Here is an 18,055-nt window from a genome sequence, read left to right on the forward strand (position 1 = left end):
GAACAGGTAGATCTCATGTAGAGATCCGAAGCAGAAACACAACTTATTAATCTGAGCATGGTGAAAAAAAGTTTTTCACTAACACCCTTTTGCAAACAGTACAAATCCTTGACTAGGAGGTAAGATACTACCTCTTCCCACTGCAGAAAAAAACCTGCTACTTACTAAGTAATTTTGCCTAAAAAGTCAAACACAGTGAATTTAAAAGAAGTCAGTGAATTTAAGTCCAAGAAGCAAAAGTCGGGAAAAGGAAAGCAAGGATGCATTCCATGATCAATTTCAGAAAATTGAGCCAAAAATATGGGAGAATTTAAAAATTACTCAAATTACAATAGCAGTTTCAATCCAGGTTTCCAAACAAAGGACTAAATTGAATGTTGCAAACATTCAATTGCCAAATTAGTTGCAAACGAAGACCTTTATTAAAAATGTCACAGGATTCCATCCCCAGCAGAGTTGGGCAAGACAACTTCAGGAGGCTCCTTACAACCTCAACTGTTCTCTAAGTCTCATGCTACTTGAGAGCATCAACACTGAACTAAATTCTTAGCCAGTATTCAGAGTATTTGGAGTCTGGGGACTAGACTTTCCCATGCTCCTCAGTATTTTATGTGGATGTTGTTAATATGAGTGAGTGTCAATACAGTGAGTACTAAAGGAAGTAACTGTTTACCTTTTATCATTTATCATCGCTGCTTCAGGACTGCAGAATGGCTTATAAAGGGAGCTAAAGACATCAGCGACCTTAAAATGCAGCACTGACATAGATCACCAAAGTTTAAAAGGCTTGAAAAGGCAAGAGAGTTCTTGTATGGAGAATGCTCCATTTCTAGAATTATTAATTTGGCACTAAGCAGTAATTTCCTGCATTACAATTTATTAATAAAAAAAAATATAGGAATGAAACAGCACTACAAAATACTAAACAATTTTTGCCGTTACTGCTTACAGCCAATCTGGCTTCTAGCTGAACTCCACAAAACAAGTGTGCAATGTAGGTCACAAAGAAAACTAGTGCTGCAAAAAGGCACATGATAAATTTGCAGAGGGCAGACTTCCCAGTTCTGCTATGCAACATAGGTAACTTAGGGAAAAGTGTAAACTTCAGTGTAAAAATGGTCCTACTCAGACCATCTTAAGATTCAAAAGCAACACAGCTGAATTCTAAACAGCACAAGCTCCTGACCTGAGACCGACTGCAGAGCAGTGCAAAACCCAATATGCCTCTCAGAATATTCAAATGGATATAGCTTTCCAGGAACACTGGGAAAAAATTCCTTTTAAATTATCACATCCCTCCTGTCTGCAGGACAGCATTTGCTTTCAGTCAACTTTCTCTACCATTCATTTTCCTCTTTGCAGTTCAAAAAAATAGTTGCCTCTCTCTAAAGCCAGACTTTGGAATAAACATGTATTAGCAGTAGCACAAGAGGCTTTTTAAAAAGTATTTGCTAAGTTTCCAACATGCAGCTGCATGAAATTAGGGAAATTTGAGATCATCAATTTTATCCTCCAACTTCCCTCCTCCCATCCCTCCTGACCATGCTCCTCATCCAAATTATATAGCTATACACAAAGTTTTATTATGGAGCAAGATGAAGCACATAGGTGGTACATAACAAACATACTTTCAAGAACTAGTAAGGCTGTGACATACAAAAAATATGTAAACTACATTTTTCTCAATGACTGTTCAGAATCATTACTGAATACGTTAGAAGTTTGTTTGACAGAATTTCCATTTTGAATACACATAAAGATTATAAAACAAAACACATGGCAAATATTCCTAAAACCCAAAGCCATTGCTGTTTATTTATATTTTAAAAATATGATGTCATGTAACAATAACAGATACATCCTGGCATTCTTTTAAGTGGTAGATATCAGCAGGGAAGGACTTTTTCTTCCCTCATAGTTTGCATTACAGCACTTTATTTTAATCAATTTATTTAGGTGCTTCCCAAGTTCACTTTCATATATTGTTAATGTGTTTCTGAGTTATATAAACCCCAGTCATGTCTTTTTATCTTAAACTAGAAATTAAGCCAACTTTCACAGTATCATAAATCATCACTGCTACTGTCCATATATAAGCTTAAAAGCATACATTTTTAATCTAGGCAACAGTAAAACCAGACTAGAAGTTTAGATGTTTTTATAGACAAAGATGAAGGAATTTCTGAGGTTTTTTTGGGTGTTTTTTGCAAGGAGGTTAATTCTCAGCATGAGTTCTGCACTCACCTCACTTTGGCACTCAGGGCACCATCTCACAGCCTGCAACAAATGAACTTCATGATATGTCACCAACACAGAGCAGGACACACAAACCTTAGAGCTTAATGACTTACAGTATAAGAAAAATGCTTTAATTTTTGTATGCCCTAAAAGGAGGGCCACTTGTAGCTACTCTGTGATGTAGGGCCATCATCAAATTAGCAGTTTTATCCACCTTGGAAGAAATTGACCAACAACACATCCTTTCCTCCATGGACAAAGTTCTAGGCAACGTTTCACTAATCTTTGAAATAGACTATTCAATAACAGAAGAGTGGGGTCTTATGTTATAGTGCGGGATTGTCCCTTGCTACACAGATGCATTGCTGCTACTTCAGGGAGCAACTGTCCTCCCAGAAATGGAAGGGCTCTGTGTCTCTTAGCAAAGCCTGATGGCTTCCAAGGAATAGCTAATCCTTGGAAGACTGGTAACATTCACAGCAATAGTATCTGAGGCTGGGAAAGTTTTGTCAATGAGTAAAAGACATCAAGGCTTCTTAACACTTGGCATATTAAAAGAAATGAGTTATGCTATGTGTATAACTTCTTAAAACACTTGTGACTCCATTGACTTAAGGAACAAGACTGCACCAAATTGCAGACAGAATTCCCATTTAGTTGAAGGTGATGCCTTATGGGACTACCTAAAAACAGAGGCCAGACAAAATTAAGAGAATAAAAAGCAGTTATATTTATTGAAGGGCCTTCAGGTACATTTAGGGTAGATGAAGCCACTCAGGGGCTACACCCAAAAATGGATGATGGGTCACAGGTTTCCATACTTTTATAAGTTTGGTCCATTTGCATATTGGGGGTTAATCTTCCAATTACAGCTTCAGGTAATGAAGTCATTTACCCCAAGTTTGCTCCCCCCCAGCTAACTTTTGTTTACATTTCTTGGGGCCTAAGACAGTGAGGTATCCTTGATTCCCAGGCCTAGAGAGGAATTGTTTTGTCTGACCAAGATGGGAGAACAGTAGCTAGCACTCTATATGGAGTTTAGAATTAGACACTAAAGAATTGCAGGATCACAAATATATGAAAAATATAAAAGCTAAAATCCTCTAGCATCAAAGGTAAAAAATTCAATGATTAAAAGCATTACATCATGGGTTGTTGCTTTGGTTTGCTTTTTTATGCATTAAACCTGTCCTATAGATTTATGGTATTTGCAAATTTGACACTGGGCAGTACTCAACTATGGTAATACTGTTCTTGAAGAATAAGGCACATTTAAGAACTAATTTTAAAAAGCCAGTACATCAACTAGTAAATTTATCAACCAGGTAAGAATGCAACTTGACAAAATGACATTCTGTTTTCCACAGATCAATTGTCTTAGATTTATTTACTCAAAGATATGATACAGTTACAAGCCCATGCATTTCATAAAAATCTAACTTAAAATTGTTATGGAACAAAATTTTAAATAAAGCATATACAGATGTTTCTGGGTGTTCAAGTGGACTGGTTAGTCTAGAGAAATATTATTTGCAACGTATGAGCAGAAGCATTGAGATTTTCATGTGACCATTTCTTTAGCTCTTCCTCTTCCACTCCTCACATGGAGATAAATCACAGCTGAGTAACTCTATGGATTGAGTCCTAGGCATAAGCTCATAGCTGAACTCATAATTTCACTTTCCACTGGCTACATATTTATAGTACATCCCTTTTATACTGTTATTAAAAATAAAATAAATAAGACTACATTTTAAAAATGTAGCCAGTATAACTACTTAAAAAATGTCCTTTATCCATTTAATATGCTGACAAAAGTAAAATTTCTGTCTACCTAAATTCTTTTTTATGATTACAAGGTAATTCTTGTAATTCCCAAATGTTTTTGATAATTACTACCTCTCATAGAAAATTTGGGTATTTCTATGTAATGAAACCACTGGAGAAATCACAGAGAAGCTGCAACAGATTAACATGAAATAAATATTAGAGATAATATTTAAAAGGCACACAAATACTTCAAACACATACAGTTTCAAATCTTTATTGTTTTAAAATTCTACATGTCTTTTACAATTACAATAATTTGTTACTTAAATGACTCTTGTATGGTTAATGTACAATGAGTTTTTTCCTGAAACTCAACCATGAAATACAATTTCATCAATATGATTTTTCTAAATAGATTAATACAAGACTTCTGTTTTGTTGGGAAGAACAAGTGCTTCACTTTGAACAAACGGCACAGGTGTCTTCCCTTCAGAATCTGTGTGATCAATCCATCAAAAGTGCTTTTGAAGATTGCAGATCTAACTGTGACTGATTTTCAAAATCAGTCCATCAAATTACAAGGGTTTTTTAACATTAAAGAGCATTTTCATGTAATGAAACAAGCTGCAGTAGTTATTTTTATTCATCTACTGAGGCAAACTCATGTTGAAGAAAAATTATATGATTATCTGCATGCAATGAACACCCTCTTAAATAGTTGATGAATTTTACACATATAAAGAATCTGTTAAAGAGTGCAAGTACTTTGATAATGATTTCACAAAAGGACATATGCTGGTAATAATGGTAACTAACATTTAACATCTAAATACAAGCTAATGTATATTTAACAGGCAATTAACATGGCAAACAAACCATGTTTCATGTGGCTGCCCTTCGAGAAAATGAACTCATTTGGTCCACACTCTTAAAGTTATCTGGGTAAAAAAATCGAAGCAGTTAGGGCCAGAGTTTTTGATGAATTTCTTGTTTCTAAAATGTCACCTGTTAAAAAGTAAAAGCAGTACATCAATGACGTATCTTGTCACATGACCTCAGTATAAAAAGATGGCCTGGTATTGGGAGCGATGAACGAGCACTGAAGGATGAGTCAAAAAAAGAACGGAAACAGAATGAACTAAAACTTTGTTATACTTTCTTGTTCCATGGTACTGCTTTCACTCTGTAGAATTTTGTACCCAAAGGAACTTTGAATCTGTTTTGTGCCTATAAAAAAAAGAAAAAAAAAAGATTTAAATGTGGGATTATTCTACTGACTTTTGTATTTTTAAGCCGAAACTGATTCTCATTATTCAGTATTCAGGAGACCCTCAGGAGTCTGGCAAAGCTCTGGGCAGTGTGGATGCAAATACCTAATCCACTGCTCACTCACCTCTTCTCTGGTTCCCCTACTCTTGCTATTCACTGACTCAAAAGAAGAGCAGGAATAGCAGAACTTAGGACAATTTTCATCTAACTTCTTATGCAGGGAGAATTTGTCACAAGTGTTATTGATGCCATGATGATTTTTTGCCTTTTCTTTTATATACCGTTTTATAATTTTTTTGTATTCTTCGTGTTTTTTAGCCTACATTCTTAGACTTATTTGTCAAGCTAGGAGACTAAACATCTTAGAAGTTTCATAGTTAGGGGTCAGAATGCCCCAGACCCCAAGGTCCTCTCCAGAACACATTTTGTAAACTGAGATAGAACCATCCAGGGGAAGGTTCCTCGGGGAGGGGGCTCACTCGAGCCTCTCACTGGGGAATCTTTGATAGACATGGTAATTAGTAAGACCTATAATGTTATACCAGATCTATTGTGGGTGTGCACTGCGGTGTGCATTTCAGTGCATTCCACCTGGACATGGTGCACCTAAGGGTCCTTAAAATAAATACCAAGGTAAAACTCCTTTCTCCCTTCTAACTGTGTTTGTAATCCTTGATTTCAAGACCAGGAAAAGGCATCATTACAAATATTAAAATTGACTTTTTCTCTATTAATCATAGATGATTTTTCATTACTATTTTCTTACCTTTTTTGCCTGGCAGTATTCCTTTTCCATCACTTTTCCTAGCACCCAAGGTCTCCTAGATGCACCTGATGCTAAAGAGAAAATATATTTAATATTTTGGATAAGCAACTACAGGTACCAGGATATTACATTATATTTTCATTAAAAGCAGAAATTCTTTAAAAAACTCAGTTTTTTAAATAAATAACATTAAGTAAGATCAAGTTTAAATGCAACATTTTGGTGGCCCTTAAAACAGTAATTTGCAGTACCTAGGTCCACACCAATTTTAACCTATCACAAGTACAACTAGTGTACTGAATTTCATTTTCCCCACTTCCCTGATGCAGGAACAGAATCAAGACATGGTTTCCTGAAGTAGTGAGACAGAGACAAATGTGTCCCTCAGGCAACTGGTATGTTGTTTATTTTACGTGCAGTTTTCTCAGATTTGAGATTAACTCTGTTCAGCAAGTGGTAAGGAATGGAACAAGCTAAGTCCATTTGAAAACAGGTCAGTGAATTAACTACTCACAGTAACATACAAACCGAAATGGCTTTTACCTTATACATGTAAAAAAACAGTAAGGAAAGCCTACCATATTTCACACAGCTATGAATGCACTACTAATGCCATAGCTCAGAATGTATTACATCTGGAAGTCAGATAGGCACTTTCTCCTTACGTTTCACAGATGACACATGGCACAGATCCTTCAGCAGACTCAGAATCCAGTTAGGCCTTAGTGGTCTTCTGGAAACTACACAGTTAGTTATTTAAGATCTATCATCTTTCATCATAAGTGCAATCTACAGTGAGTCTGCTCAGGGAAATTATTTGGCAGCTTGTGACATGCAATAACATAGAAACTTTCACTGATAAAGTAGAATTAATATAAATTTTCTTTTGATGCATATTCTTAGACATTTCTACAAAGTTGGGAGTACAGGTGGGCTTGCAAAAAACCATGATAGCTCAAAGGTATTCCCATGAATCCACTTCATGTAGCTCGTGGCTTAGTGCAAAGCACTGTTATTTTTCCTCATTTAAAAAGATTTCAATTTAGCTAAGTTTAGATAGCTGCCAAAAACAACCAATAAAGAGCCTTGAAGATTAAGGGAGAAAAAAAGTAAATGTGCCAGCAACCTGAACAAAAACAAATAAATACTGAAAGTCTTCTCTGAAAAATTTTAATAAATACTATCTTAACTTGGTGGAAAAACTATGAGCAAAAATATTGCTTGCAAATTCCCATATACTGTTGTCTACATTTTGTTATTTATTATTCATGCTACTGAGTAGTTAAAGCAGCCTGATGGGAATGTTAACAAACTCTGTGTGTGTACAAAATTGGCATTTTCTCCCTCTTTTTTTGTTTTTTTTACAGCTTACTTTGAAGATGCAGGTATTTTCCCTACTTTTCCAAGGCCCTAAACATCTATATAAATTTTTAATTAAAAATGTTCCGCCTTGAAAAATATTTTGCATCAGAACAAGTAGCAAAAGCTACAAAGATAGCTGACAACTATCTACAATACATGCTTCTTGTATTTATCACATACGTATTTATCAAATCACTTAGTGTTAGAAAGTTAAGAGTGTTATTTGTAAGAGGAGATAATAATTAGAAAAAAATCTGACACTTACCACACTCACCTGGTTTGAGATCCAATGCAGCAAGGGACTCTGAGTGCAAGAAATACAAGGTTGGACTAACAGTAAACAACACATAGTTGTCATGCCTTTCGTCCAAGATAATAAGAACCAAATCGCCAACCTGAAAACTGGGAAAAAAAATAAAATCACAGAACTTAACTTAAAAAAGCACAGAAGCTTGAAACTACACTAATTACACTACATTTTTTCTCCCATGTATTGCCTGAGACAGACTAAGTTGAATGGTAACAGACATTTCCACTTGCTGCGCCAACTTATATACATTTCCTATTTTCTGAAGTCAACAAAAGCAGGCTATCTTTAAAAAGTGATTTTGAAATGTTCTACACCCATCAGCTCAAATTATTTTTTTCAAAAGAACTGTGAGTTTTGCTTTAAAATATAATCAGAAGTACCTAACAAAATACTAATGTTTCGATCTTGCATTATTTTTATTCACTGGTACTTCAGTTAACCATCACTGCACTGGGTGTTTACAAACATTCTTTTGATGTTTTAAACTGAAGCCAATTTGAACACAGAAAAATACAGCAAAAACATTTATGCAGCTTTCAATCTTAAAAGTTTTAAGCACACAAGACAAAGAAGGGATGAAGTGTTCATCTTTGATCGAATGATGAAAAGCCAAAGAAACACTGTGGCGACTACGTAAAAGGTTCTAAAACTCTGCTTTTTCCTGACACCAAGGCAACACAGGAAGCCACCAAGTTCTCATGCAAAGTTTCAATAACAGAATTCAAAGAATGACTTCTGTCTCCAAGCTTCTTGTTCCACAGCGCAAATGTCTTGCAAGTAAATTATTCACCCATTAATAAAGTCTAAAATGGCTACAAATTAAGCATTAGATCATGAGGGGACTCTAAGAATAAATATTACTACTATTTTGGGGATGAGGGAAGAAGTGCAAAGAAAGTGAAAAACTTCTCCAGAGAAGGAAACTACAGATACACAGTCAGTCAACTGAGTAAATTTAGAGAAATTTAGGTCATCATCTTTGAAGTTCATTTTTGGATTAAATAAACAATACTCCAAACTTTTCTGCCTGGACATATTATGAAGACAGGCTATAGTGACTTAAAATCATCTGTATTAGACAGATAGATTCTTCTTTCGCAACATTTTCCTCCCCAAAAACTACCAAGACACGTGCCACAATTTTCAGATGCTAAAGGGAAAAAAACGATTCTTCAAGTGCTAACTTTGTTACAGCAAAAATGGAAATTGGTGTAATTCAAAAAACATTAACAGAATAATCTGTGCCAGTTTTCTTTCTAAAAAGGTTTTTTATATTAGTAAAGTAATTTATAAGCCTAATATTAATTAAGAAGTTGTTTGTAGCTTTCACATTTTAAAAGAATACTTCTGTTTCCAGCAACAATTCTACATGCAACTGCTAACAGATTGAGAATACCTAACAAAACGTTTGAGTTAATTTTATTTCATTCTGTCAGAGCAAGCCAAGAACTTTGAAGACTTCAGGAAGGTAAGACTTCTCTTGAAATATAATACAGCACTATGCATATTCAGGGTGAACAGATTTCCTTCTATCTTTTCTTAGCATGACTTCAAGGTTACAGATAAACAAACAAGTAATCTAAAAAAAAACCTCAGAGAATTCTAGAAATTCCACAAAGTACAGAATTCAAGAAAGTCACTGACAGTTCAAAAAGGCCGTTTTTTTGTTTATAAAAAGGCTTTATAAAATTTGATTTATGCTCAACTGGGATGGTTGAATAGGTGATGGCTGAATTATAGAGATCTATGCATCTTTTCACCACAGAGCAAGAACAGAAGAATTGTAACATTCGCTACACACTTATTTTATTGAAAACATATCCATCTACTTAAATGAAATTTAACATCTACTTACTCTCTAATTGCTATTTTTTCAGAATGTCTTGAGGATACTGATGACATACTTTGGGACATCTGTAAGAAAGAAAAAAGCTATAAAGTACTTGCAAGCTATGATGAAATGTAAATTGCAGGTAAGAATATGGGAAAATAATTTTTGATCAATTTCAAACAGTGCCTGTCTTGCAGATTTTATATTCACTCAGAAAACCCAACATACTTTTGTCATCCTGTTCTGTATTAAGTTTGGTTGTTTGTGGTTTGTTTTTGGTTTCCACTACAGTGCTTTTTCTTTTAACAGCTACCCTTGATTATGAAATTTCTTGCATAACTAACTTCTCCCTCATTATTTAGAATGGGGAAGTGCTTTTCAGATCAGTGCCAGTGAAGATTCATTCTGAGCATACACAAGACCTATGATCCATTCTAACACAGTTACCCAAGGGCATTAGAAAAAGCTGATGGTAGAACACTGGAGTTTAAACATGTTTATTACAATTAAACTCTAGATGTTGAACTCAACATGGTCTCTCAGTTTTTCTAGGCACTGTCACAAAATATAAAGCTTATTGTAATAAACAGAGCAGCACTCTCTGGAATAAAACTGGAGTCTATAATTCTTTGTTTAGTAAGACCAAAGAAAGGCTTCATTATGTGAGTTTTTGGACATAAGAATTATCTCCTGTATGTATAATATTTGCCTTTAATTCTGTTTGAATTAATTAATACTGGTACATGGACCAACTTTCAATAGGATGAACTAGACCTAAAAATTAATAAAATTGTACACACAGTTTCTACAATAACTACAATAACCTGAAATGACAATGGCTAACGCTACTTCTACCTCCGAAGGAATACCTGTCCCAGTGGAGGCAAGTAGCTGGAGAAGCTGATCTAATATAAATGTATCTGTTCTATTACCCTCTGGTAACCTCCTTACAAAAAACAATTCATAATTGCTCCACAGAAACTCTGACTAGAGGTCCTGCAGATTTTCCATACATTCCTACTTCCTGGACCATTTTTACATGCTATTCAAATCTAGATTGCTCATACTTGAAGTTTAGCACATGATTTTTCAGCTGTAACTCAAATACTGCTCCCTACAGGGTATTTCCTTCCTATTGTCAATCTTGCCCCCTGCCTTCCCCAGAGGCAGTACCAGCCTGTCTTCATATGAGCTTGAAGACTATTCACAGCTCATTTTCTTCGTTTCTTCAAAGAATGGGTCCAAACTGAATGCAGTATATCACAGAAAGCTCTCAAATTCTGAAGACACATTCAGCAGTTTTCTTTACAGGATCCAGCTTCAGATTTTTTTTTTTGTTAGAGGCTACTTTTCTTTCTTGAAAAAGTTGCAGCTAGCATGAAATTTGTCAAATTTGCTTAGACTGTTCAAAAAAGTGTTTGAGAGTTCTCTTCAGATATAAAGACCAGGTATTTTCTTGCTGTTTTTTAAAAATGGAGTAAGTGTTAAATTAAAACACGAAATAGCTTGATTTCTGTATTTTTCCTAGATTTCTAACTTCAAGAAAAACAGAACAAACTAGAATGCTGAAAATAATTCCATTAAAACCTAGTAAGGAATGTTTTATGAGTACAACTAATAGCCTTTAGACTGAAAAAATGTTTCCCTTTCTCAGTAATTCATTTAATGTAACAGAAATCCTGTAATAACATTCCAAGTATTAAAAGGAGTTCCTTTTTGTTCCTTGCAGAAGTAACCCACAAGTTCTTCTGCAAAAGCCAGTAACCTATGAAGATTTTCACACAGAATGCCTTCTGACCTCATTTCAAGTATCTCAATAGAAATAAACACTGGTATTTAAGTGTTGATGCGTATTGCAATTTCAGAAGTGCATTTAAAAGGAGGGGGAGAGGGAAAGAAAGATGAAGAGACAAATAATAAACTTATCTATGAAAAAACTCATTTTCTAAATAAGGAATTGAAAAGATAAGAAGTTCCTATGCCCAGTTAGAAATCAAATTTGAATCACTTTAGAGACCAATGAACTGCCAATTCCTCCTACGTGGCTAAGTATTAATCACAACAAGAATAACCTTCTATTTGTCTTGTACGCAGTGTTTCTTCCATTTTATTTTACTCTGAGATGACAAGAGATCAAGAGTTTGATTCAAGAAATCTACAGAGAGCTTTAGAAAACTGTCCAATGTGTTTTGAGTTTTACTGTAGCATGAAAACTACACCTAAGTAAATCCTGTGCACTGCACTGACATTCTGAATTAAAAACGCTCCTTTAAAAATTATACTTTTAGATGTCTTGCTATCCTTTCTTACACCTGGTATGAAATGTAACTTCCCACTATACAGATATCAGCTCCTACCAAACTTCTAGGTATCACCTGTCACTTAAAGACACTGAGATCACCATGGCCAGTCCACCCAAAGGATGTGTCTGTTTCCTACACACACAGGAATTTTTTTTAAGACTTAATATTGAGACCTGCTAACAAGGATAAACTGAGAATAAAAAAACAGGAGAAGAATTTATAGTCCAGGGCCCTCTGTCACTACATTCTTTTTCCTTCCATAGGCATTTCCTGTATTTGAGCATTTCATATGGTGGCTGCCTGAATTTCCAGCTGCTAGGCAGAATTAGTTTCACACCTTACAAAGCTGAGAGGTGCAATTTTCCCAAGCCAATCTAGAAGTTATTGCTAACATTCCCAATTATGTTTAAAGTGCAGGCATATTTACCTTCTTGTAAACTGGCCTTTGATCTACTGTTGCTGAAAACTGAGTCATGGTGCCCTGGAAATTAACACCCCCTACCCCAAGCCTGGATGCTCTGTGTTCTTTGGGAAGAAGTCACTCTCCAGTCCTGTGAATCTTTTTCCAGGAGAAGACTAAGGACCTCTGGAAGGTTATGAGGTTATCTATTTACCACTTGCCTTAACACTTAAAACATTTCTTAAGTTAATAAAAAAACATTTTTAGATTTTAACAAACTTAAATTTTTAAGCTTTTCTTATTTTCTCATGAGGCTTAAAACATGCATTGCACAAATACTTACCAATCTTTGATTTAATCTCTTATTTTCTTCTTCTTTCAACTGCAAAGTCTAAAAGAAAATCTTAATCTGATTAACTGGTTATTATACCTCATACAGTACAAACATAAAAAAAATAGTTATTGTACAACTAGAGCCCAACTACTTGTACAATACCACATCTTTCAGTGCTATAACAATTATCAAAATATCTTTTGAAAAAATACACGCAAAAAAAAATTTAAGTCTAGCAATTATCCCAGTACTACAAAACCCACTGCTAAACTATGTTTACCTCCATACTCATACTTTTCTTTCAGTTAGAAAAACATGTCACTGACAGAATGGCAAAAGAAATGTAATGTATTACTATGTTATAGCTTCTGCCCATGACAAATCCTATGTAATCAGATGACAGAATAAAGCATGTATGTGCTTGTAGTCAAAAACATCCAGGCAGCTGCATCATACAGTGTCACAATCCACTAACAGAAAGCATTCCTGTTCTTTATTTGGTCACAGATTTTAGTCCAAGTGATCCTAGAAAGCCAAAAGCTAAAGACACCTTTTTTCTTTTTTTTAAGTAAACTTAAAAGATAACTGAGATGAAGTTAGATATGACTGAGCAGTTAAAAATTACTAAAATCTGAAATACTCCAATGTAACTACTAGGGGTTAATCTCACATTTTACCAAGAATACAGCCTACAATACCCACTTCCATGAGAAACTAGTCAATCAAAAGAAATTGCAACTTTTTTTTTTCTATAGAAATTCTCTGGATCAATGATCTGTCACTCCTAAGAAGTGGTATTACACTATAGTCATTCATACTAAAGCCTACATGAACACAACAAAGATAGGCCAAGAGTAATCTTTTAACTGTTATCTTCAATTACTTCAGTGAATTATACTGATCCAAGAGTACAATGAAAAACATTCCCTGAAATCATATTTATAATCATATTCATAATCCTTGCAGACACTATATTGCATCAGCGTATATAACTGACCACAGCACAACTTCACATGTATATATTTTTTAAGAACTTAGTTGTAACACTTAACCTCACAATCTACTCACTCTTTCTAACAACATTATCCTCTGCTTCTCTTCAGACATATGGACATTTTCACTAAAAGAGAAAGAAAATGGATAGGTTAAAAATGAAACTTTTCTTCATAGCAAAAGTTATCTTTTCCATACCCACCTGCCACTGTCACTCAGTGAAGAGTGTTATGTATTTGCTAGCACAGAGGGAACAGCATAGAAAGAAACAGTAAGAATCAGCATCAATATTTCTGGTTGGTGTTTTGGATTTTTTTTCTCTTCTTTCAACCAATGAGGTTCTTTACTGCAACAAGCCAGTGAATTTTCAGTAATCAATTAGTTTATCAAGCTACATGGGGGCATTTCTTGGTATTTTGCATCATTTTCAAGACATCAGGATGAAAGATACAGCTCTGCATGCTTTGACAGTTAACCGCCAATATTGCAATTCAGCTCCATGATGTCCCATTTTCCTAGTCTGTAGCTTAAAGGCTGCTGGGGAGTAGCTTGAAGTGCCCTAGTACTCCCTGGTAGAGACACTAAATTGAACTTGCTACTTGTTGCCATTTACATGCAATAAACTGAGCACTGGGGCACAATATAATAATGCTAATATCCCAAGTAATTTCTTAAGAACATAAACAGTAATCTGTAAACCAGTTATAATGTATTTTAAAAGCAGTTTAATAGGGGAGAACAATTTATTTTCTAGTCCAAATAGATTTGCTTGCAAAAAGAAAATGGACAAGTTTTGGGACAAAACATGCTACAAATCCAAGCAAAATGCTCAGCAAAGCTAACAGATTAAGCCATACTTATCATTACTTCATTTCAGTTAAAAGGCTGTTTAGCTCTCATGTAATAGGAAGCAGTCAACAGAAGCCTGTGAAAGTTTCTGTCTAATCATACACTGAGCCATAATTTTTTTGTCCACAAGCTTTATTTTTTTTTGTACATCTGTTCTCAGAGTGCAGGACTAGAATGATTAGAAACAGCTCTTTTTCTAAAGATAGGATACTTCCTTGTTTTATTATCAGTGCAAGTTTAATTTGGCAAGCACAAACTGCTTTCATCCTCACTTCCACAAAGCTATTTAGTGCTCTGGGTATGTGATTGTGAGTCAGGCAGCATCGGTTGTGAAGGACACTGACTAAACTTAATGTTAAGTACATCTAACAATTCTACTTTTACTCCTCTGGTAAAAACCTTGCTTCTCTTTTGTGCTTCCCAGTCAGGTTCATTACTTCTGTGAAAAGTTTGGAGGAGAAGTCTGGGGTTCTTCAAAAAGCTAGTAGCATTGAAGTGAGACACTATTCAAAAGGTACACCAGTAACATGCAGCCTCCCAGCTCATTCACTATTACAGTTTGACTTACATTTTGTATACGTAGGTAAATTCTTTTATGTCATGATTGTGGTGCCAAGTTTCGCCTTGAGGCTGCATACTTCAAAGTCATCAAACCCACACATTCCTGATGATCGTGACACCACAATTGTACACACATGTACATTTAAAAGAATATTTTCAGAAGACCATCAAAGGCAGGAGGAAAGTTAAACATGCTCATCTGTACTTCACACCACCCAAGAGCACACATTTCCAGAACGAGAGCATGCTCTGAGTATTTCTACTCTAATGACCCATACTTACTGCACAGCCATCATACTGGTTTCCATCGTGGAGTCCATTCTTCCTTCAGCCCCAAAATCAGCAACCAATCTGTCTGTGTCAGTGGGCACATCAGCTGCACAGGCTCCACAAGCTTCTGACACTGCTGCCAAGTAGGTTGATGGAGAAAAATTACTACTTCTCAGTTTATTAACTTCTTCTTCAAGCTTCTTCTTCTCTTCAAGTAAGCGAGCACGATCTTCAGAAAGTGTTTCAATCAAATCTATGACACAAATAAACAGAATTTCTTTTAATTTCAGCAGCACTAAGGCTGAAAACCAATCTGTAGAGAATGGAACAGTCCTATTCGAGAAGATGAGTACTTCTTGAGAACTTTGCTTACCCTTATCTTTTTCTTGCTGTTGTGTAAGCACTTTTAATTTGTCACTAAGATCATTAATTATGTTTTCTTTTTTCATTTTCTCTCTTGCCAGAACAGTGTTAAAGTTGGTCTGAAAACAGAAAGGAAGTATTACTGAAAAAAGAAATGTACTGTAAAAATGTAATGCAAAATAGTACAAATGACAGCATGCATTTCAGTTTTCTGCATTATAATTAAAAAAGAAATTAAAACTTTTTAACTTATTGCTTTGGTGAAGAGATAAAATGCATGTACATTTTATTTTTATGTTTCTCTGTAAAACTTTTTTTTAAATTAATTTCATTTTTAACCCTCTACTTCCCTCAAGCCTGATACACTAATTTTAAAAATTCTAAGTTGTGGGTTTTTATTTAAATATAATACTTTATATTCCAGTTAATGTAAAACAGTTGAACATCCTATATTTGAAACAGTTACTTGAAGGATTAAAATTATTAAGATAAATCTGAACTGCACCAAGATATGTTACATACAATGAAAAAGAAAAATACTGTTATCAATACACTACACACTGAATTAAAAATACATTTCAAGTCATGCATTAATTCTTCAGTGAACAATTAATTACTGCAAAAGGTACACATGAACCCTGGTTAATAGCTTGAATAGGTGAACATAAAAAGAGGCCAGCATAGCCTTCAGTACCAGTCTGACAAATCTTTCTGCTTCTTCAATCCTTCTACTGACCATTATGCCCTAGGCCCTTTTAGGGTGCTGCTGAAGAGACAAAACCTGCCAACAATCATCTATTTAAAGGATATTTCAAGTTAATTTTAATTTTTCTGTGAATTTTAAGATTGTCTTGATATATGTCTATCAACTCTCAGTCTTAAAATGCAAACTATTTGGTGGGCTACACACCTTACATAGGGCAGAGCAGCCTTTGTTATACGTCTGCATAACAAAACTCTCATACCACAAGCATAAGTGACACCTCTAAGGAAACTTCACAGACGAAAGAAAACAAAAACCAAAAAGGACAGAGGCTAAATACCCAAATACCCAGAACATTCAGTTACCAGCAGAGCCAGTGAAGTGAACTGTCAGCACTGACTGATACACTGTTTTTCTGGGTTTGGGGTATTTGTTTGCTTTGGCTGGAGTCTGTTTGGGGGGGAGTTGGGTTGTTTGTTTGTTGTTTTTTTAAAAAATTCCAGCTTTCCCTGGAATTTGTTGTCAATGCCTCAGAACCATCCCTTCCATGTTCTGCTGAAAAAATGAAGAATACTATTAGATAATGGGGAAAATGGAATACTGAGGAATATTGTGATGAAAAAATAAGTCTAATGATTACCAAAGTAGGAAAAAATTCCTGTTAGATTTACTACATAAGGTTAACTCCAGTATTAACGCTTGAAGGCCAAGAATTTCAATAATATTTCTTTCTTTATAACCATCTGCAATTTTGTGTTCCCTGCACCCAGTGATTCATAGCATTCATTCACCAAGCTGGCCGATCACCAGTCTCTTTGTCCTTATTTGATCCTACCACAGCCACAGTAAGGAGAGGTGCTTAAAACAGAAAATCCTTTCTCAGTGTTTAAATGCAACAAAGCTGTAGATAATAGCTGTTACTAACAGAGATTTAATTTAAGAACTCAAGACTCATCTACAGAAACTAAGAGGCTCACGATGTTCTGAAAGGAAATAAAGCATGGATACGGATGTAAAATATTAATCCAGTGCAATGTGATTTTTGTATCAAGATGTGGCATGCATTGTGGCTTTAAGTTTATTATGTAAAATGCAACATACTTTGTTTGAACCTCAAAATACACCATATTTATGCTTTGAACCTCGAAACACCACCTTGTCCACGCTAATAAACTTTAAAAGCCAGTAATCAGCATCCCAAATCAATCAGTATTTCAAATAATTAATTTAATGTTGTCCACAAATTTTGTAATAACTGGTATCTTTCTGCAGTTAAAGAGATAAATGAATATAAATTCCAAGCATTTAAGCAAAAGAAATCAGAAAAACTGAATCTGGATTGCCAGTTGTTTGATAATTGGTTTGGCCTTTTGGTTTGTTTTCAGTGGGTTTTTTTTTGGTTTGTTTCTTTGCTTTGGTTATTTTTTAATGCTTAAATGTTTGATTCCATTGACACATTGTATTCTGGCTTCAGATAAGTACATAAACTTAGAATGTGGAAGTGTTACACAGCAAAAGAGAAAATGCTACTCTAACTTCAAAACACCAAAAGAACACAATTGTCATGGGAGCAAAAATAATTTTTAAAAAATCAGCTTTACCTGCTGCTCTGCAGTGAGAGATGTCCTGATGTTCTGCATTTCTTCATTCTTTCTTTTCTCTTGTTCTTCAAGTTGCTCTAAGAACTTCATTTTTTCTTCCTGAAGCTTCTCCTGAAGTTCAGCAGCTCAGCT

General features: G+C 34.9%; 1 protein-coding gene across 1 annotated transcript in view; it reads right to left on the reverse strand.

Moving 5' to 3' along the window:
- Window positions 1-3,590: 3,590 nt before the first annotated feature.
- Window positions 3,591-18,055, reverse strand: part of RB1CC1 (RB1 inducible coiled-coil 1) — a 55,748-nt gene continuing 41,283 nt past the window's right edge. Inside the window, exons 16-24 of the mRNA XM_017727451.1 lie at window positions 17,924-18,048; window positions 15,630-15,738; window positions 15,269-15,509; window positions 13,652-13,703; window positions 12,593-12,640; window positions 9,571-9,629; window positions 7,680-7,807; window positions 6,044-6,114; window positions 3,591-5,235 (exon numbers count right to left, since the gene is read on the reverse strand). Coding sequence (XP_017582940.1) covers window positions 5,158-5,235; window positions 6,044-6,114; window positions 7,680-7,807; window positions 9,571-9,629; window positions 12,593-12,640; window positions 13,652-13,703; window positions 15,269-15,509; window positions 15,630-15,738; window positions 17,924-18,048 — 911 coding nt within the window. The 3' untranslated portion in view covers window positions 3,591-5,157. The remainder of the gene's footprint in view (window positions 5,236-6,043; window positions 6,115-7,679; window positions 7,808-9,570; window positions 9,630-12,592; window positions 12,641-13,651; window positions 13,704-15,268; window positions 15,510-15,629; window positions 15,739-17,923; window positions 18,049-18,055) is intronic.

Source organism: Corvus brachyrhynchos, unplaced genomic scaffold, assembly GCF_000691975.1.
Source record: "Corvus brachyrhynchos isolate BGI_N302 unplaced genomic scaffold, ASM69197v1 scaffold60, whole genome shotgun sequence".
Classification (NCBI taxonomy): domain Eukaryota; kingdom Metazoa; phylum Chordata; class Aves; order Passeriformes; family Corvidae; genus Corvus; species Corvus brachyrhynchos.